Below are 22,990 nucleotides of genomic sequence, written 5' to 3'. Positions count from 1 at the left end.
ATTTATTGATTTTTGCCATCCTCCATAACTAGCTGAGGTATTTAATTTGTTAATGATACAGTCTTCTGTACTGCCAAAAGAAGGTTAAGTGTAGCAGTCCTGATTGAACATCAAATATAGCTGGGAAAAGTTGAGTGGTGACTAGAAAAAAACAGCGCAACTGCAAAGGAGCTGAAGGGACTTTAAAGTTGATTCAGGGATACTTTTGTTTTGTGTTACTTCAAAAACTCAGGTATATTCTCAGAACAGGCTCAAGAATACCACTGTCTCTTTTTATATTGATGAATAAGCTATAGCATCCAGTCCAGATTCCCCTTTTGGATTTGTAACCAATTGTTTCATTTTTCATTAGCATGAATTGAAAATCTTTTAGAGCATGTTATTAATACTTTGGTAACAGTCTTTTTACTGACTATATTTGACCTTCTAGAGTCTGCTAACAGTCTGCAAACTATTGATTAGCATTCATGTGATTTGTTTTTCAAAGTTACTGTTCAACACCTATTTCATTGCTGGACATCTCAAAAGAAAAAAAGGCAAAAGAGAGAAACATTAAGAATATAAATTTCACAATGATATATGGAGGTTTTTTGAGGTATTAGCTTCGACTTGAACAATTTTGTTTAAGACAATACCTTGTAATGTGTAGAAGTACACTTAGCTTTGATGCTGTCATCCCAGCCTTAAATTACTTGCACATATTTTTACTGCTTATGTGACAACTCTTTAAATTGGTATATATTTGCCTCAGTTGAGGGGGTGGAGGTGTGCATGTGTTGGCTTTTCCCTGCAGTTAGCAAAGCACAGACAAAAATAAGTAAAATGGCTGCATTCTGGGATAACATTTATAGTTATTCTAATTACAGAATTAAGTCCAGTTTGTGGAACTTCAGTTAAAAAGTTGAGTGATATGGATTATTGTCTGCTATACACTTTTAAGATAACCTATTGTAATTCAAAGGATTTTACAGCACACTACAATTACAAAGGAATATAAGTTAAAACATACTCTTGTCAACAGAACCTCAACTGCCAAGACTTCTGAAATAAGTGACTTGATTTATACAGGTGCTGTGTATTTACAGCACCTTGGTTGAATATTAGATTTGTCTGGTGGAACATTCAATTTGTTTTAAAAAATCAGTTTAGTGTTGTTAATGTGACTTTTGACTAAAACGTAATCCTCTCTACTAGAGTGGGATAGCGATAGAATATTATTTTTCCAAAATGCAGTCAGGAATTTTCCTAACAACTGATGAGTGAGATATAGAAGAGAATTCATGAAATTAATGTACATTCCAAAGATGTAGGCCTGGTTGGGAGAAACATGGAAAGAGACTGTCTGGAGTTGAAGGAATCATAAAATGATAGCAGAAAGAGGCATGTTGAGCATCAAGAAATTGCCATGACTAACTGGTATCCATTAAGATATCTGACAAAATTTTCAAGTAAAGTAGCTGGTTTTCTAATGATATTGTTTCAGTTGTGTAGTCCTGTAAGTTTTGAGTGTGATGCCAAAATCCAGTTTCTCTGAGAACTTTAAGAACTAGAAGCTGCTTAATGTGTTCCCTCTATGAGACAAATTAATAGAAATTGTAACAAAATAAATTTCTTGTCATGTGAAGTCTTTCTTTATAGATTGATTGTAGTATTTTGTAAGAGTCAGCAAACCTGATCAAGTCAGTAATCGATTGGGCATGGATAAATAGCTGGCCAAAGCCAGGCAGCAGGGACTTAGGGAAAAAAAAAAATTACACTAGTGATAAAAGTATTCAGGACAGTGAAGAAGGAGGGCTAATTGGGGAAAAAAAATGGGAGAAAGGCCTTGTGAGAATTAGTAATTATGCAGTAAAATGTCAGATTATATTCACTGTGGGTAATAGCAAAGTGTAGCAAGTGGAAAAAGCAATCGTATGTTGTCATACAAAATGAGAGGCTTTGAGCAGGCGATTAGCAGTGAAGAATAAGACTATGCAGTTCCATGATAACATCAACTTGTTGCTAGGCAGCAGATCAAAAAGAAAATTAAATTCTAGGAATTATCAGAAAAGGAACAGAGAACAAAACAGGACATAATTATGACAATGCATAAATTACATGGCTCACCCACAAGTTGAGTATCATGTGCGGCTTTTCTCCTGTCATCTCAAAATAGTGAAGACTGGAAAAGGTTCAGGAAAGAGCAGTGGGGGTGATGGAGTTGTTTCTCTCTCAGGCACAATGAAGTAAAACTGGAGCCCTTCAAGAAAGACATTCTGGGAATGAGTAAATAACTGGAAGTGCAGAGACGGCATACAGGGATGAAGAATAAGATCAATTATGGACTATCAATTGAGCCTAGCAAGACCTCTGTTCAGAACAAACTAAAGGAATCACTCTTCATGCACTGGGTAGTAAAGGCACTGTCAACAGACCTCAAGGGTGTAAGAAGTTGATGGTGCCTGGAACAGACTGGATAATGAAATATAGACAAATTACTACACAACAAGCCAAAAATTATTAGAAAGTAGAGTATGAAAGCAGAGGGAAGTATTATTTATGCTTGATGACTTTTATTGTTTGGTTGATTTTTTATTGTTGGTGCCACTCATAGAGTTAGAATACAGGACTGTGCTGAAATAATAATAAACTATCTTCAGTTTATCTTTGTGCCAGTCCTCCAAGTTGAAAAATAAAATCCAGGATAGAAATTAATACACTATTTCAATTAAAATCTAGAAACCGTTATCTGATGCATTCATTTCTAAATTCTCTGATTTTTTGTTACAGGGATAAACAAATCTTTACAAGTGTCTGGTAGTCGTGTGTGTTTTCAGAAATGTCATTTAATACAAAAACATTAGCACCATAAACCTATTAAAATATCCCTTTCAAATATCTCAAATTAAACATTGAATAATATACACCTAAGCAAAAGCATATCTTAGCTGAAGAATTTTCTTCCTCTCGCGAGAAAACATGTTTTTCAATAGAACTAAGATGCTTTAAAATCCCTCTGTCAGAAAAGAATGAGATTTCTCAGTAATGCAAAAGGCTTCTTTATTAAAATATGTATATGCACTTTTGAAACTATTAGTTGGAAGAATTGTTCTTTGGATGACAGTTCTGTATTGTCAGTTTGATAACTCTGATTCTGTGGCACTACTATTCAAAGACTTTTGTAAATGAAGGTTGAAGGTGTTCTATAAAAGCAAAACCGTTCTTTATGAAAACTTTATTTCCATATACAGGTAGTCATTCGGAAGAATTTCGTACTCTCCTTCACTGTGCAGCCAGATTTGGATTAAAGAATCTTGCAGCATTTCTACTTACTCGTTCTGAGGCCACGTGGGCTTGCAAAGTAACCAATAAATATGGAGACGATCCGGCAAGTATCGCTGAGAAACATGGGCAGAGGGAACTAAGAAAATTAATCCAAGACTTTTCTGTAAGTCCATATGCTTTTTCATGTCATCTATAACCAGAGGACTATGATGTTGTACTACTCAAATTCCTTATTATCACCTCTTGTAAAGCGTAATATGTTGTAGTCCTGCTTGTCTGAAAATGTTGTATTTCTCTTGTCTCAGAAAGAGGGCTCAAAATGGGATACTGCAACTTTCTTTGTGCACTGTCACAATGGAGATCAGAGATTTTGCACTGCTTCAATTTTAGGCATATAATGAAAAGAGAACAATGAATCAGAAGTACCTCATGGAGCCTAGCTAGTCTGACGCTTTCAACACCCAAACAATCGTTATATTGTTAGGCTAGCCCAACCATCTAAAGTAGGTGATAAAGACTTCTTTTAAAAATACTGTAAAAGTGACTCAATTCTCCCAGCATTGCCACTCTTCAGTATTCTACAAAGAGAGATTGTCTTGCCTTGGCTATCCACTCCACTATGAAGGAAGGCTAAATTTTACCACCCTTTGTTAGATCTTTCTTCAACTGGGTATGCAAGAGGAGGTTTGGACAATAGTTGCCTTTCCACTTGAAAGGTAATAATAGAATAAAGTGCATAGTTCTACCACGCAAAGTGTTGCCAATAAAATCTACCAGAATTGTTCATATAAAAAGCAGCATACTGTAGTAACGTTTGAGAGCTTTAATCTACTTTAAGTCTTTATTGTGCTAACTATAATATAAGCAGATTTGATAATTCTTGCCCCAGAGGTTTCTAAGCCTAGAGAACAAGGCAGGTAAATCATACATGGAAAGAAAGACAGGATGTGACCACTGGCACAAGTAAGCCTTTTGTGAAGACCTGGTGTACCTTTGCTGATGTTGTGATTTTTAAATTTTTTTAGTTTGTTTATTTTTGGAAGGGGGGGTGAGGGGCATGGGGGAGGAGCATCAGACACCGTGTTCACAGATACATGGTAAAAATGGACATGTAAGAGGAGGAAATACAAGGAGTAAAAAAGACAGAAGTTTCATGTTTCTGTTAACCAGTCATGTTGATGTAATGATGTGTAGATGTGAGACCAAAGCTAATAGCTGTGTAGATTATGTAGGGGAGAATGTTTTTGCATGACTAAGAAGAAGAATTCAAGAAACCTAAGAGTAGTTTAATGTAGAAAGAGAGATCACCAGGAATGTGAAAACTGGCTCACTGAAGTTAGCTATTAAAGTTCTAGAAGAAGTGACTAATAAAGCTTTTCTTTGATACAGTTGATGTCAACTAAAGGTGAAGGAGAGACATTGGGAAAACAAGACAGTTTTATTGTAATCAGTGTTGAACCATGAAGATGACTTCAGCAGTGTTTTACGAGTTTGTTTTTTTTTCCCAGTAAGTTCAAGGGGAAGTAAACTGCAAACCCTAGAACCTGAAAGGAAAACATTTTGGCAGTGGTCAAGATGCTTGAATGAGAATATACTATTTTAACATTTTTGTTGTTCAACAGCTATTGATACAGGCTCTGAAAACACTGAGAGTGAGAAAATATCTGCAAAGCAGATATTTTTCCTTTTCTAACAGTGTTAAAGAAAGCTCATACCTTACTGAGGATGCAGTCTAGTCTCTCTCCTGAAGTGACAAGATATGCAAAGGATTAGTAAGACTAGGCAGAATGTGAATAAGGAGCTATTTAACTCTCAGTGAGATGCCTAGATTTCTTTTCTAAGATGGTCATATGAGTCAGTTGAAATTGGAAATGTGGTTTTCCTGGTTAATTTGTCACATTTAGTGATAACGGTTATTTCTGTAAGATATTGACTTTTAATACTAGTGTTGTAGAAACTCATCCAACTGCACTTCAAATGTGTGTCTGTTGAGCACCCCACATTGTAGCGGAGGCTTCAGAAAATGGGTGATTTTCTTTTTATCCTTAGAAATAAATTTAACTTCATATTGTAGTTTGGGGCTTCTGTAAGAGGAGACATAAGCGCACATGGTACTGGGGTACTACAACTGACATTGAGAGAGCAGGCTGCAATTCTGTAGTCTTTTTACATTTTGGCACTCTAAAAAGCATGCAATGTGCATACCTCTGATTAGCTCTTCTTTTTTTAGTGAGACTATTAATTGTCCGTCTAAAATATGGATTTGTAATGTCAACTCTGACTTTACACAATGTAATTTAAAATAGTTCTTTCATAGTGCATATTTGCTATTGTTTGCACTTCAGCAGTTAACAACAGTTGTTCCCCGCTCATGATGACTGCTCTCCCAGTTCTGATTACTTATACCAGTACTGAAGTAAAAACAACTCTACTACCCACCTAAGAATGTGTAGTCTGGTTAGGACACGTGGTTGCACTACCTGTTTTCAGTTGATTCAGACAACGTGGCTTTACTAATGCAACACAAGTGAAAACTGGAGCATGCTTCAAGACTGCCAAATGTGTAATATGGTATTTTAGAAATGTTAGCTCCAACCACTGGAAGAAAAATGGCTTATTTGTGTCCACTGTAATAGCACACTTAGGAACAAAAACACTTACTGTACTTCAGTAATTGATGGGAATGAGGAAAAGAAATATTTGAATGGATTTGAGCCAAACAGAGTTTAGTTTAACCACATTCCAGGAACTTCCTGTTACAGCTGGAGTATTGAAATTGCTCATTGTTACAGTAGAAGTACTTTTGTACTTGGCATATGTCTGACTGGTTTAAAATTGTTACTTGTGTTTTTCTATTCCTTTAAGAATAACCCCAAAATATGCACAGGAATTCTTCACTTCTATTTTAGAGGCATAGTGTTCTAGAAAAGTTAGTATATTAAAACATATGTTCAATTTGTCCAAAATCATACAATCATAGAATGGTTTGGGTTGCAAGGGACCTTGAAGATCAGCTAGTTCCAACCCAGCTGTCATGGTCAGGGACACCTTCCCCTAGACCAGGTTGTTCAAAGCCCCATCCAACCTGACCATGAACATTTCTGGGAATGGGTGCCAAAACCTCACTGGGAAGCCTTTTCCAGTGCCCCTCTAAGTGTCTTTCATTTGCCTTTTGTGCTAGAGAATCCTTAGGGGAGTCAAATGACAAAAAAGAGGAGTCAAGAGCAAAAAGGATTTCCTGAGATGGTCAGAGAGAGAGAACGCGGCAAAAGAATAAGTATCGATACCACAGCTTCTCTTTCTACCTTCCAGCCTAGGGCGTTGCTGTGCAGCCCTCTTTGGTTTCCAGTGAGCTGATCTGTGCTTAGGCCTTTTTGGTGATGCAACTTTTTTGGTAGGGCCCTTCAGTTCTGACATCCCTCAAGCTTACTAGGAAGGTGCTCAGGGCTCTGTTGGCAAAAGAAAGCTGTAGGAGCTGGCTGATTTGAACACTGGGTCATTTGTAGGGTACAAATTCACCATCTGTGTTTAAAGGGAGAACTGCTGGAACTGGACACTGACATTGTTGATATGGGGAGTCACAGAAGGCCACAGAAGGCACATCTGGAGTGCCTGGTGGGCATGTTAGAAGCTAATCTCCTGATCTGTGTCAAAATAAAGCACAAGGGAAGGATCATGTGAAATGTGGCACGCTTTTGTTGATACAGCTGCATGAAGATCAGGGGAGAGATTTTTCTCCTTTTACTATCAATGTTATATTCAAGATCATTAAATGATAAAACATCATACCCTTTAAGAATACATGTACACTTCCACAAGTTATAGTGTCTGCCTTCTGTCAGAAATCCTGCATTTTAAACACTCTTTGAAAAATGTCATCTTTGTGCTGAGGGAATAATGCAAGACTTGATCCATTTGTGTTAAAGGTACTAAATTGATGGAGTTGTCCCTAAAAGAGTCTTTAATGGGGATTGTAATAAAGCTCAGTTTCAAATGTGCCAGCAGCCTATTAAGCAAACTGTATTTTTCTTGCATTTTAGCACAAAGCCACTTAAATGGACATTCATTTCCAATTTCTACAAGTTTCATTATAGTTTTGATGAAGTAATTCCCTGTTGTATAGCATAAAAGAAGGATAGTGCTTAACATTTTGCGATAACATCCTGAATTGTTACTTTGTCTTGCGATTTGATTTCTCAATAGAACAAAGTACTTGAATGTTTTCCATAATTGCTTTTAGGTTGAATTACTTGAATCGAGTGTGTGAATTTAAAACTAATAAAAAACATTCAGTACAAATACTGGCAGGAATCCTTGTCTCAGAGTGTCTGAACAGGGGAAACGATGAGCCTTTTGAATTTAGTTGATCCAGCTGATGGCTCAAATGCCAATATGGTTGGCCAAAGTACTTTTGCTTTCCATTAGCTACAGGCTCAAAACATACCTGCAGTCGGTTGTTAAAGTACCTGTAAGTTGTCATACCTTCTTAAAGCTGCAATAGTTTTCTCAGATTCAGCACCCCATTTCATGTGTTTGTCTTTTGCATATACTCTGTCCCTGAAACCTACTTTGACATTAGCTTATTGCCAGCAGGTCTTCTAAGCCTGCCTAAAAGTTTGACCTACAGAAAATAAAGAAATCATTCAAATGGAGTTCTTACTCAGGACACAAAAAATAGAGGAGATAAAATGTTCAGGCATTAAATGACTAATGAAGGGAGTACATTCAATTTATAACCGAACCAGTTAAAATTGGAGGTCAGGCTGATAGCCAGTTAAGGAATTTATTCTTTGGTATGGGCATAATTCTTTATTGCAGCACTTTTCATTGCTAATTTCTCCTTTCTTTTACTAAGAACTGTGCTGCTGAATGTGACGTAGTAAGGAAGATTACTGAGTACCACTTTTAGTATACATCACAGTTTCTAGAAAAAATACAGTTCAAAAAGTGTTTTATTGGTTGTTTAATGCAAAAAGAACTACTGATTGCTGGCTTTGGCCTTTAAAGCAGATTCCTGGGGTGACATAAATGTTAAATATAAAAATTGAAACAGTTATTTCATGTTGTTATCACACAGCCAAGACAGCACAAATTCATTTGTATTTTTAAAAAATTTCCAATGTTTCAGAATTGGTTGCCCGACATCTAAGGCAGAAAGTACAGGCTGACTGAGCTTTTTTAACCTGTCCAGGATCTGTGGCCAGGCCTGTGACAACCTGTGGCAGAACAGTGGACCGATGGAAGAATCTTCCTCTGCCACTGGCAAAACTGTCTGGATTTCTTGTTTAGTGTAACTCTCTGTTTGCCTGCCTCAGGCAGCCCTTAGGCAGCTGTTGAAAATATAAGTGTGGTAGTTTGAGCCTGGCTGGATGCCAGGTGCCCACCACACCACTCTATCCCCCACCTCCTCAGCAAGCCAGGGAGGGGAGAAAATAAAATGGGAGTCTCGTGGGTTGAGATAAAAGCAGTTTAATACAGAAACAGCAAAGCCACGTGCGCAGGAATCAAAGCAGAAGCAGATAAAGCTGTTACTCTCTACTTCCCATCAGCAGCGATGTCCGGCCACCTCCGGAGAAGCAGGGCTGCAGTATGCGTAGCGGTTGCTTTTGGAAGGCCAGAAATAAATCTTGCCTCCCCTTCCGGCTCCTCTCCCCCAGTTTATATTACTGAGCTGACGTCATATGGTATGGAATATCTCCTTGGTCAGCCTGGGTCAGCTGTCCTGGCCATAGTCCCTCCCAAGATCATGCCCACCCACAGCTATTGGTGAAGGTGGGGGAAGGAATGCTGGAGGGACAGCCCTGGTGCTGTGTGAGGAGCAGTCATAATATTGATATCAACAGTAAGCACAGCACTGCAAGAGCTGCTGTGGAAAATCACTACCATCCCACTACAAATAGATATTTAATTCTGTACATATTGGTGAAATTCCTTTAGAATTGCATAGACTGATACAGTGCCCTGGATAGGCCTTTCACAAGAGTCTTCCTTTTTTCTAGAAAGGGAAGTTGCGTCAATTCCTTTCTAACTCTTGAGGTACATTCTGCAAAGTCTACATCCATAGTTACCGAATTAGCTGCTGTAAATGGTTCCCTCAGTAGTTGAGAGAAACATAATCATACAGGAGGTCATAAAGTAGGTTGGCAAGTAATTCATCATTGTACATCTCTCCTTCTCATCTGTGTCTTACTTTGTAGTGAATGGTTGAACTAGAACTCAGAATTCTTCAAGTATCTTCAACTTGATGAAAGAGAAAAGAACCTACAAAACCAGTCTGTTGAGGCAACCTTTTCCCTGACTTTTATGTAAAAAGTATCTTACCTGGCTTTTTAGCTACTACCACCAAGTGACAATAAATCAGGAGTACCTGATGGCAGGAGTACCTTCAACAAGGATTCTCATGATTTTCAAGGGAGTTCTAGAAGCTCATCAGGAGTCATCTTTTTTTGAACACAGCAGCATTATTCTTACATTTATGTTTGGCTTTGTCTTTCTATAAAAGACTATAGGATATGGCAGAGCTCCTCAGCATTAAACTGTTATCTTTTTTAATTTGGTTGCAATCTCTCTTCTTCAGCTATTTATTTTCTGCAGGCAAAGGACCATGTGCAGAAAGAGGAAATGGATATATATATAAAAGATCATGAATGAAATTTATCTGATTGCAATCAACATTTGTTTAATTACTTTAAATGCTCCTGTAGTGTTACACTGTCCTGTAGCTCATGACTTTCAAACGATTAGAAGAGTATATGAAAGGGAAATAGTCTGGTTTCTGAAACTGGTGCTAATCCACCAGTGATTCCTTGGTGAAGCCTGTTGAAATTTTATTCTTGCCACAATATTTTAATGTTCAGAAATGTTGGTTACATGCGTGCTTTAGTACACTGGAAGTTACTTAAGTGAAATAAAGAAGTGAACATATTTTTTGATGCTTTTTTAGTGACTGGGTATTCACAAATCAAATTCTTAAACTTCCTGAGGAATTGGAGCTAAGTCCTCTGGGCCTCTGCCAGCTAATATGCAAATGTTATCCAATGATTTCCATCAAATATTTGTTCACTGCGTTCTCTTTCTTTTCCAAAATTGCTTGTGGAAAGAATTCCCATTGCTTGATGTCTTATGTTTAAAATTTGATGTGGCAAGATTGTTATTTTTATTCGCCAAAAAGGTTTCCTCCTTCTCTTTTTTACATGTTCTCAGAGGTACATGCTTCCTGTAATAGTAACTTGCTGACTTGTACTGCCCTTTGGTAAGACAATTTCTATTTTAGTGAAGAGATAAAGTACAGACTTGAGCATGGAAAAACTTGGCCTTAAGAGAAAGGGTTAGATTTCTCATTTTTAAAATAATCACTCATTATACTAAAAACATTTCTAATGTTTCTAGGTAGACTTTTATTCAGGCTAGAATCTTATACCTTCATTGTGATTAAATCTTCTGTCATAACTTTGTAACTGAGTACAACCTTCTTGCTATAAAAGAATGATAATTTGAACTGCAGATTTTGAAACGTGACTTCTGTATGAGATGCCTATTGAAATATGTGTAATTTAAAATGAGCTAGGATTTTTTTCTCAACGAATTGTCTGGTATTTTGTCTTATCTTTTGATATTCAGTAACTATAGCAGTGACATGGTAGAAATCAGATATTTGCAATTCAGTTTCATAAAGCTTGTACAACTTTTAAGGTGAATACTGATGGAATTTCAGGTAAAATGCTTTTGAATTAGAAGCACAGGAAAAGGAAAACATGATATCACTGTTCTTAAAAGTATTTAAGATTGTAAAACAAAGGAATTTCAGGAGGTTTTTCTGACTGCTTTGCTGACAGGGCAACTCCAGCAAAGATATTAGATAAGGGGCTTTTTGTGAGGGTGGGATGGGAAGTGTCCAGTTTTTCAGAAGTAGTATTTATCTGAAAGGAAGCATCTGTATAATTCATCTGCATTACTAGGTTCTGAATTTGTTTGAACATGTGAAAAAAAAATAGTCAAACTGTTTATGTTAATGAAAAGTGCAAATACAACACTTTACAGAAGTGAGAGAAAATAAAAGTGACCATGTTGTAGAAATCAATGGCATGCCTATGTCAAATCTGGCCTCTTCATCTTTAAATAAGTGTGGAAATAAATATGTTCAGGTAGATGAAGACTCTACACTAGCCTCAGGAAGCGTTACAAGATATATGGTAAAGATATGTAGAATAATGACTGTTTTCAAAGTAAATGGGCTGCTTCTGCTTAACCTCTCTTGTACGTGAGCCAACGAATTCAACATTAAATACTGTTCTGTGTAAGATGTAATTTTTCTATTCAGCTACTTAATATAACATTGGAGCAAGAGGCATAGGAAAGATTCAACAGGCTAGAGATTTTTGTGGATGTTGAGAACTTTTAGTCTCTTTGTAGTGCATTATTTTCATCATGAGGGCACGAATCTTCTACTGAGTTGAAAACCAGTTACATGAGGTTAAGAAAAAACTTTCCCAGGGAGAAGCTACCACAGAGTTGTCCATTGAAACAACTGTTCCTTGAACCTTTCCATTACCTTTCTTGCACTGACTGTTCCAATTGCTGTATTATTAGGTGAGAAGGTTGCTTTTTTAATTTATTTTTCCTCAAATACAGAAATCTCAGAAGACCTTACAAATGCAAAGGAAAGGGTGAAGTGATCTAAAACCATCTCCCAGCTCCAGGTTTACTACAGACAGAAGGATTGCTGGGAAGTTCCAATGGAAAGCCTGGAAGCAAGTTTTGTGTCTTGCCTCTCTCAGTTGAAGTAATTTGAAGGTATATGTATAACTGTCAAAAAGCAAGTTTACATTGATATAGGATATGCTCTCAGTGAGACCATCTAGAGTATGCCCTTTGGCTGCCAGTGATCTGGAGGCAATCAAACATCTGTCATATCTTACAAGTTGTTGAGCACAAAGAAAGATAGCATATCAACACACCTCTCTCTGGCTCCTTGGAATGGAAAAAACAGAAACAGAAAATCACACAGAGCAAAACTGTAACAAGGGGTTTTTAGTTCATGGGGGAAATGAAGGAAAATTAGGAGGGGAAAGGAACTGTTAATGTTACTGTGGTAAATATAATCCCTGAGCCACAATCATCTACCTTTTGAGTGACATTGTGAGGGCTGAAGTGTGCTTTTTTATCTCAAAGCTCTATGAAACTAGGTGGAGAAGCAAGAATTAATGAGAAAAATTAGGTAAGAGGCTTGCTGTATCCTTAACAATCTAAAGGTTCAGAGCTCTGCATAGATCTAATAGTGACTTACTAGACTATCCTACAGCTGTAATTTATTGCTTAATTAGAAAAATTGTCTTTAGGCTCTACATCAATAGAATGACCATTAGGAAAACGCATTTCTCAAAGCTACCAAGACCATTATATGGAAACTGCTTAACAAAATCCATTTCTGCCCTGCATAGTGTTAGTTCTGTATAACACAGCCATGCATGGTCTCAATTTATAATTCTGAGGACCCTACACAGAAGGCACAGTCTTTATTTTGCCTTCTATTCTTCCTGGCCCCTGTCATGTTTTGGCCTAGCTAGCACAGAAGCACCACAACAGTCTTTCACTCGGTGCTCCCATTCACCCCCACCCTTGTTAGGATGGCAGAGGCCCCAGTGAAATGGGAGTAAAAGATAAGCAAGGTTGTTGTGGATTAAGACAAGGGCAGGGAGGGCTCGCTGCCAATTACGGTTCGGGGCAAAACAGTCTCCAGTACTCGACTTAGAGAGGAAAGTAGGAAAGTTTATTGTACTACCTACAAGAAACAGAACAGAATAAAAGTAAAAAGAGAGTAGGATGATGGGAAAATTACAACCAGCACTTTAAGATCTCCCTACCCCATCCATCCTTTCCTCCCAGGCCCAGCTCACTGCTCCTGATATCTCTACCTCCTCCCCTCTCAACAGCTCAGGGAGTAGGGAATGGGGGATGTGGTCAGTCTCTCACAGGTGGATTCTGCTGCTTCTCTCTTCTCAGATGAGGATGATTCCTTGCATTCTTCCCCTGCTCCAACAGGGAGTCCCTCACACAGGACACAGTCCTTAACGAACTTCTCTGATGTGGGTTCTTCCTCACAGCTGCAGTTTCTGCAGATAGAGATCCCTCCCTTGGGACATTGCCTCTTCAAGGCATAAGTTGAATAAGCTTCTTTTCATGGGTTCCTCCCCACAGTTACAGCTTCTGTGAACATTGGGTCCCTCCCACAGGACACGGCCTTCTCCAGCCGTAGTGATAAAGGGTCCCTCCCTCTGGACACGGCCTCCTCTGTCCATAGCCACTGCCCCTGGCACAGGGCCTTTAATGAAGTGAATCTCTGCCTCTGGCTTGGGGTTCTTAGCAAAATAAGTCTCTGCCCGTGATTCGGGGTTTCTAGGAAAATTAGTCTCTGCCACTGATACAGGGCCATTATCAAAATAAGTCTCTGCCACTGATGCAAGGTCTTTAAAGAAATGCAAATAAATCTCAGCTTCACCAGTTTTCTCCATAGAATGCAGGGAAGGCTCTGCTACAGCACACCTCCTCCTTCTCTCTTTCCTCACTGACCTCGGAGTCTGCATGGGTGCTTCTCTCACTCCTTGAACACCACCAGTTGGAAAAGAAGAAGGGACAGAAGAAGGAATAAACAGAAAGAATGCTCCTCTTCCAGCATCTTAAAAAGTGATCATGGAGGCATCTAATTGGCTCAGCCCCAGAAGTGGGTCTGGCTCAGAGCTGTGGAGTTTTTCAAGCAACTGCTTACAGGAGCCTTCTGAATTCAATCTGACTTCATCTGCTGTTAATGAATACCACTTTCTGAGATCCACAGGAATGAAAGTAGTCAGGAAAGTTTCCTCCCATACAGAAGACAGTCTACCTAGAAAACAAAGAAACCAGTATCTATACCAGATGTGGAAGTAGTGTAAGTGTGTCTCCTAATTGGATCATTTAATCAAACCTTCAAAGATCTTTTTTAATGAGATACATTTTTTTAAATGCTGCCAGTTGATGGCATTTACTGTCTTACATAAATGGGTCAAAGGAAAGAACAAAAGTTTCCATGGAGACTTTATATGACTCCAAGGTGCTTTCCAAATGAATTAAAGTCTGTGTTGCAAGGAAAAGATATTAAAGGTGACAAAGTCTAGTACTGGTATATAGATCTGCACTCAGTTCTGGCTAGCTTGTCCTAGGGACAGCTGCCATTGTTGACAACATAATCAGTGAAGTTATAGCTGTGAAAAGTAGTGGGTTTTTATAGCTTCCTTTGTTTGTTTCTTTAGAAAAGTTAAACAAGACAGACCTAAGGACAGGCCTGAGGTAGTCATGCATGTAGAGAACAAGGAAAAAAAAAAGCTCCTTCTGGAAAACCCCCCAAAAAAAATTTCAGAATTATGAAAACAACCATGATTGAGGTCATTAGTGAGACCTGTTCCTTTTTGTCTTTTCCAGATTATTAAATAAAGGATAAGAGAGATTATTTTTCATTAATTTTTCTTTTGTGCATATTAAATGCACCTAGGTAATCCAAAGAGATGATATTTCTTACTAGTGTTTTAGTAAATAAAATAAGAGAGGCAAGCGTGCATGTACACTACATTGAGACTGCATTGTGTTGTGGTCAGGAAATACTATGTGTTTAGTTAGAACTCCGGTACTCTGTGAAACAAGCTTCTATCAGACATTGATTGTGAATTATTACTGAAAAAACAAGTAACAGAATGCCAGGAGCAAAATTCAGCACATTGTTCAGGCACCACTTAACTATTAACACTCTACCTACTACAGAGGAGGTGGAAAAAAAGTAAAGAAATTTGGAACAGAGGAACATACAGGGATTTGCACTTAATTGTATTTGAGAATTTGTACTTGGGGAATTTTTTGTGATCTGGCTTTTTCCACAAGAAGCTGAAGATCGTCGGGTGTGAAAATAAACATTGGACAAGATATGCTGATTTAAGGAGAGATGGAGAAGCAAAAAATGATCACAGAAGTGTCTGGAGTCCTCAAGTACTGTGGCTGTGAGCATCAAACTAAGTTATACTGTGCAGCACCATGTTCTTATAAGCACATGGTCAAAATTTGGTGCTTGTGGCTTTTGTAATATGACTGCTAGCAAAAAATAAATACCATTATACCAACTAAATGAGAGAGATTTAACAGGATTCCAAGAATTTTTAAGTATTGGTATCCTTTTGAAAACTTATATTAAATTAAATGGATCATAAATGGATTTATTACTCTTCCCTAACTCTTTCTTAAGAAGTCTGTGAGGACTCAGGGGAAGGCTAGCTAAGGATTTGTGTTCTGAACACCATACGTCGCAGTCTGGTTATAAAGGAAAAATTTTAAAATATGTAGTGGATTTGAAGAAAGTGAACTATCTGGTCCCCTGCTAAAAGGGCTGTGGAAGATTTGTGGATAATGATGATGACAATAGTACAAAGCAACACAGGTTGCATGTTCCCATTTATTGCTATAATGAGAAGTTTTTCTGTTATATAGGTGGAATTTCTTCTCTTTAACGCGATGAGGCTGGAAACTTTTGTAATGTTTTGGATCAATACATTAGAAAGGACACAAAAGAATGTGAATGCATTTAAGAACAGAAAAAAATCAACAGGGAGGCAGAGATACTTTATGCTTACATTGAATGAACTGTTTATGGTTGGAGACACAGCTAAGACTTGTCATATGCGTCAGAAATATAGGCCAGGTCAAGTGAAAGACATCATTGTTGATAGTTTATGTAGAACTGCCTCCCTAGAGAAAAGTAGTCATAGGTTTGTTTATGTTTCTGAGGACATGAGGAATGATGTATTCTGTACTTTTATTCATATTTTCCTAAGAGACCTTCAAAAGATCTTTCAGTAGTTCTCATGGCAAACGTAGAGAAACCTGAGATTAGATATATCAAATCATATTTTGCTGGAAAACACTATACTTCACCTAATACTATATGAAAAATGACCATGTTTGTGGGGACAAGAGTGAAAGACAGTGCAATTAGATATAAGTTTAAACATTAAAGTGATGCTATTCATCATTTTCATTCCTAAAAGGCTAGTGGAAAATTATACTAAAAAGTAGCTATATGCTAACATGTTGTAGAATTATACTTGGAACTGTACTAAATCCTGTAAGTTGGCAGAATAATGCAAATGAATCATGGACCAAAACCAAAAAAGAAAACCAAATCATGCTTTGGAGCCAAATGGAACCAAAAAGGTTGTGGTCTTCGTAGCAGAGGACAATTGCTGTAAATGTGAGGGCTACAGCAACAGACAGCAGTCAGAACTCAACACAAATTTGTGACCTAGCAGCTCTCTATACAAGACTGTATTTTGAGTGCTCTCAGTGATCACAGATTTCAATGTTGTCACAGAGAATGGTGAGCAATTTTGCAGACTAATAGGAGATTAGCATAAAAAGCTAAGGCATCAGAACTTCAGGATCTAACCTGTCCAGAAGAAAGAAATGAGTTGTTGCTACCTCACAGCAGCAGTGTTAATATATTTTAGAGGACTTGTAAATCTGCCCACATTTACAAGGTGTCACATGAAAAAGTTGAATCCTAATAGTTTATTTAGTTATTAAATTGATTCTAAGATTTTTACTTGCTGAGAACTTTAGCTTCAAGGTGCTTGTTTTAACCACTTTCCCTGATATTTTGTGAGACTTGACTTTATCGTAGCCTCAATAAGTTAATGAGTCATGTTTGATATTGACAATTGCGATGTGACCTATTTTTTGGATTTCTATTGTTACAGATGTTTCCATTTTATTGTGTTCATTATATTTCAGTTCACAATGAAATGTTAATTGAATACTGCTAGTTAGTTTAGATAATGACTCTAGATTAATTAGTACATTTTTCTGATGGGAGGGAGTTTGTGTTAGTATAATGGTCTTATAACTGTAATTGATTCTATTGTGCTACACCAAGCTCATAACATGGTAGTCTATAGTATAGGAATGTGGCTAAGAATTGTTCCAGAGTGATTTAGGGAGTAAATGCTTCCATGGTTACTGAATTCTTCAATTTTTTGGTCTTAGAAGTTTGAGAAGATGTATATGAACATCCTGATCTCTAAGTCAGTGTAAATAGTGTGATTTAACAAAATTAATTTTATAATCTTTGGCTTATAACATTTGCAGTCCTATGTTTTTAGCAAAACATGGAACTTTAAAGATGTTCTTGATTTTATTCTTCAGGTGTTGCTTTAGATGTGTAACATTCACATATCAGTGTACCTTGTGTGTAAAAGTATGTGGTGATCTTTCCTAGAGCTCAGACATATGAAAAATCATGCATTAAAATGTGATATTATGAATAAGAAATAGAATTATCTGACATTACAAAAATCTGCCAGTATTCATCATTCTATATATTGCTAGTTAATTACCAAACTATATAATAAGTTTTTGTTCCACCTACCACGTTTTCTACACTGTGTATGCTCAGAGTATGATTTTTTTTCAATATTTAAAGCTTTGAGTTTATTTCGTAAACCTACACATTATACATATACATATTAGACACCTTCTATTCCCATCACCTTGAATGGTCTGCAAAACCAACTAGAGATCTAGGTTCATAAATCCTGACAAAATCATTGCCCAGACCCCTTAGACTCAGATTCTATATCTGGATACAGAAGAGGAACAGAGGCAAACTATTTGAGTCACAGACTTTACATGTGTTACTCTACATTTGAACTGTCTCTAGCTACTGAGAGGAGTGAATGTCAAAACACTACCTATGAAGCCATTTATTTATAAGAAATAGACCTACAGAATCTCAGCCTTCCTGGTATTTGCAGACTTCTGAGTCTAGTTCTAGCTTTTTGTTACTCCCATCACAGCCAATCTCTGAATCAGGCCAGAGCCATGTAACCACAATATGTGTAACTCAACAAAATGTCAGATTCCATTTGTGATTTTGATCTATTTCTAACTATAATAACTTTTTAGATGTGGTACTGATTAGGGATGAGGTGCAATTTCACTACACGTTTTTTCCCATTAAGACTAAGATTGTAGATATTTTAACATCATAAATAAGCAACTTATTCTACCCAGAAACCAATACCAACAATAATCAAAATCATGATAGTGATGTGTAGCTTTTGAGCAGTAAACACAGCAATAGGAACACAAAATTATGTGTCTGTCTTGTAACAGTGAATCTGCTTTCCCTTGTCCAGGCTGTACATGATGGTTAGGTGTTATTACTATAAAGATGGTTAGTCTGTGGGGGAACAGGCCTAAATTTTATTACTGTTTAACTTCTGGAAGATGCCTTTAATAAATATAATTTGGGGTAACATGGTATTTTGATGAGATTCCAGTTTTATCTGTGTGAAATAAATATTTTTCCTCAGACTGACTCTTCTTTCTTTGTCAGATTTTTTCTTCTTTTTACTATTGCTTTATCTGCATGCACAGAAAGCTGGTTAAAAAAAAAGAAAGAAAGAAATGTGTCAGGCATCAGTAGACCAGCCTCCATCTGGGCTTAGTCACACAGTGCACTGTGCTTTGCATTCCATCTCTTATAGACTTAATCAGGTTTTGAGAATATTCAGCAAATGGAGTATTAGTCCCTTGAAGCCTCATAGGGTCAGTGGATGCCACTAGGCCTTTGGAAAGGAGAAAATGTTCTTCAGAAGAGTTCTTCAGTCCTTCAGGATAAGCTTTGTTTCCTAACCTTTTTATACATAGAGGACTGATGTAAGTAAAAGAATTAAACGGAAGCAAAGCAATATTTAGGTGAGATTTCTAACATTATTTGCAAAGTATGGGGCAATGTTGAGCAGAAGGCAGAATGTAGAGATGGCATGTTGTTATCTTAAGAAAGTGTAAAGCTACTTTAGTGATAATTTTCTCTGACCTAGTAGTGTGCTGACTAGTGGACCTGGAGCATGGTAGAGCTGTTGTTCTGCCTTACGTGTTCTTATTCCACATAGAGAAATGTTTCATACCTTTACATCAGAAGTCTCTTTTATTTTGAGGTATGTGTCTCTGAATTCTCTCTCTCACTCTTTGCTATTTTAACTGCCCTCAGTGGGGTTCACAGTACACATAAATGATTATATGCTTGGGAAGTACCTTGAAATAACTTCGAGGCTGGGAAAAAAAGGCATAAAATCTGCCCTTTTGAAATTACAGGTTACCCTATCCAATACTGTTTGTGTTGTTTATCAGCATACAAAAAGAAGAGAAGAAATAGCTGGAGCAGAGGTTCAAGCATAGCTTTGCCTGACATTTTCAGTGATAGCAATCCTCAGTGATCTGCTACAAAAAGAACAGCTATATTTTTGTCTGTTTTCCACACTTTAAGGAATATTAAGGCAGACAGACTTTTGATGTTCAGATCACAGACAGAGACTTCATAGTTTTTGGAAAACAAGACCTAGGCAGTTATCTGTTTGGAGCATTTCTTGAGAAGAAATTTGTCTGTATACCACGTCATATGTATCTTTCTGTGGAGAAAAAAAAACAAAACAAAACAGATAATGCTCTGGGAAAGTAATGCAGCTATCCTAGAAAAGAAAGAAAAGTAGAGATCCTGAGGTTAATAGCAGTGGACACAGAAGGATAAGGGCCTTTTGTGGCAGTTCTATGTGTCCATATGGGAGTTGTTTAAAATTTTGCAACTATAGGCATTCTCCAAGCAAATAAATGTGTTCTACAAGAAAATAACTAGAAAGATTAACCAGCTTTATAAGAAGGGAGACATGACTGCTAAATTTAAAATCAAGCATAGTTTGTTTTCCTGTGAATTCATGAAAAAAGTAGCCTTTTTCTCCAGAGATTTTTGTTCCTTTTTGTATACAGACTTGAACAATTGGTAGCTGTTCCACACACCAGCTTTGACATTAAACTTCTGTATCTTCAAATCTTGGCTTAGCTGAATAAACAGAGTGTATACATTACATAATCTCAGCGATGTTGTAGCTAGCAGTGCAAGATATTTCTCTGTATGTACCCTGAATGAGTCCCTTAAGAAAACTTGAGCACATGCATGACAAAATAGAAAATTAATTCTAAGTACTGTAGATAAATCTGCAGTAGTAAAAGCTGGCAGACAGGAAAGCATTACCCGACTATCAGTATATTTGAAGTGCTTTCCAGTCTTAGGCCTGCTCTAAGTCTAGTAGTAGACTGGAGATGAACAGCTAGAGATGAGCACATATAAAAATGCTTATGCAAAAATTGCTCTGCAAATCAAATGTATTGTAAGGGAATACATGTGCAGATGGACTCAGAGAGGTGGAAAGTTCAAAGCCTCTAAGTTGGAAGGACTGAAGAAGTAAAAACTATTTTTACAGAAATAAAATTTCTTTTGAAACTTAGGAAAAGTCTATACAGACTTTTGGATTTGTTAAGTGCCTGGTACAATTTCTCTTTGTGCTTTTCCCTGCCACAAAGTCTGTGGATGTTTAAGTGAATTAAGGACCTATAGAATGAGATACTACTGTGTACTATGGTGACAGTTTTGTAAATGAATTATGTCATTAAGTTTACAGTCAAAAAATTCACAACAATATTCAGGGAACAAAGTAACTTTAATGACAACTGAAATATTATCCATTTGTTTACATTTAGGTGATTATTCCTATATTTTGCAGTTTGCCAAGTCTTTTTCTCATGGCAAAGAGTAGTTAGATTTAGGTGATGAAAAGCAGAAAAAAAAAAAAAAAAGAAGAAAATATCAGAAGAAAAATCATCAGAATTAAATTAGTGCTGTAAACTGTGTTTTGCATCCACTGGAAACAACATGACAAGGCTCCAGCTTGGGTTTTGTGCTGCCATGACCAATAGAGACCATCTAGTCCAACTCCCCTGCAGAAGCAGGTCCACCTAGATCAAGTCACACAGGAATGCATCCAGGCAGATCTTGAAGATCTCCAAGGAATACCCCTGTCCACACCCTCCCTGGGCAGCCTGTGCCAGAGCTCCCTCATCCTCACAGTAAAATAGTTTGTTCTTATGTTTAAATGGAACTTTTTGTGTTCCAGCCACATCCCATTACCTCTTATCCTATTGCTAGATACAGTAGAGAAAAGGGATATCCCAACCTCCTGACACACACCATTTATATACTTGTAAATGTTAATAAGATCCTTCCTCAGTGTCTTCTTGTCCAGACTAAACAGCCCCAGTTCCCGCAGACTTTCCTCATATGAAAGATGTTCCAGTCCCCTGATCATCTTTGTGGCCCTGCATTGGACTCTCTCCAGAAGTTCTCTGTCTCTCTTGAGCTGAGGAGCCCAGAACTGGACACAGGACTGCAGAAGAGGCCTCACCAGGGCAGAGTAGAGGGGGAGAAAAACCTCCCTTGACCTGCTGGCCACACTCTTCTTGATGCATCCCAGGATGCCATTGGCTTTCTTGGCCACGAGGGCACATTGCTGGCTCATGGTTAGTTTCTTATCAACCAGAACTCCCAGGTCTCTCTCTGCAGAGCTGCTCTTCAGCAGTTTGACCCCCAGTCTGTACTGGTGCATGGGGTTGTTCCTTCCCAGATGCAGGACTCTGCACTTGTCCTTGTTGAACCTCATGAGGTTCCTCTCTGCCCAACTCTCAAGCTGGTCAAGATCCTGCTGAATGGCAGCACAGTCTTCTGGGTAATCAGCCAGTCCTCCTAGTTTGGTGTCATCAGCCAACTTGCTCTGTCCCCTCATTCAGGTTGTTAATGAAGATGTTGAACAAGACTGGCCCCAGAACTGATCCCTGAGGAACTCCATGGGCTACAGGCCTCCAACTCGATTCTGTGCTGTTGATCATCACCCTCTGGGCTCTGTCATTCAGCCAGCTCTTGATCTACCTCACTTTCCAATCATCCAAGCCACACTGCCTGAGCTTTCTGATGAGGATGTTATGGGAGACAGTGTCAAAAGCCTTGCTGAAATCAAGGTAGATGACAACTGCTGCTCTCCCCTCATCTACCCAGCCAGTTATGCACTCATAGAAGGCTATCAGGTTGGTCAAACAGGATTTTCCCTTGGTGAATCCATGTTGACTCCCCCTGATAACCATCTTTTCCTTCATATGTTTAGTTACAACATTCAGGATGAGCTGTTCCATCACCTTTCCAGGGATGGAGGTGAGGCTGACCGGCCTGTAGTTTCGCAGGTGTCCTTCATACCCTTTTGGAAGACTGGAGCGACACCGGCCTTTCTCCAGTCCTCAAGCACCTCTCCTGTCCTCCATGATTGTTCAAAAATGATAGAGAGCAGTTTAGCAATCACATCAGCCAGCTCCCTCACCACCCTCGGATGCATCCCATCAGGACCCGTTGACTGATGAGCCTTAAGCTTGGCCAACAAGTCTTTAAACTCTTCCTCTTCCACCCAGGGCAAGTCCTCTGCTGTCCAGGCCATTGTATTATCCTTGCTGGATTGGACTTCACGAGGGCCAGCCTTAGCCGTAAAGACTGAAGCGAAGAAGGCATTCAGTACTTCAGCCTTCTCTGCATCCTCAGTCACCAGGGCACCCTCTGTGTTTAGCAGTGGGCCCACATTTCTCCTAATCTTCCTTTTACTGTCGATGGACCTGAAAAACTCTATTATTTTCCTTAACTTTCTTGGCTAAATTTAATTCTAGAAGGGCTGTAGCCTTTCTGATTGCACCCCTGCATGCCCTGGCAATGTTCCTATACTCTTCCCAAGAAGCCAGCCCCTGTTTCCACCTCTCATAGATGGCTGCTTTCTGCCTGAGT

General features: G+C 38.1%; 1 protein-coding gene across 1 annotated transcript in view; it reads left to right on the top strand.

Moving 5' to 3' along the window:
• Positions 1–22,990, top strand: part of BANK1 (B cell scaffold protein with ankyrin repeats 1) — a 165,718-nt gene that overhangs the window by 65,625 nt on the left and 77,103 nt on the right. Inside the window, exon 9 of the mRNA XM_061993195.1 lies at positions 3,231–3,427. Coding sequence (XP_061849179.1) covers positions 3,231–3,427 — 197 coding nt within the window. The remainder of the gene's footprint in view (positions 1–3,230; positions 3,428–22,990) is intronic.

This window comes from Colius striatus, chromosome 3 (genome assembly GCF_028858725.1).
Source record: "Colius striatus isolate bColStr4 chromosome 3, bColStr4.1.hap1, whole genome shotgun sequence".
Lineage (NCBI taxonomy): Eukaryota > Metazoa > Chordata > Aves > Coliiformes > Coliidae > Colius > Colius striatus.
Note: the sequence above shows the minus strand (reverse complement) of the source record. Positions and strands in the feature narration are given on the sequence as shown.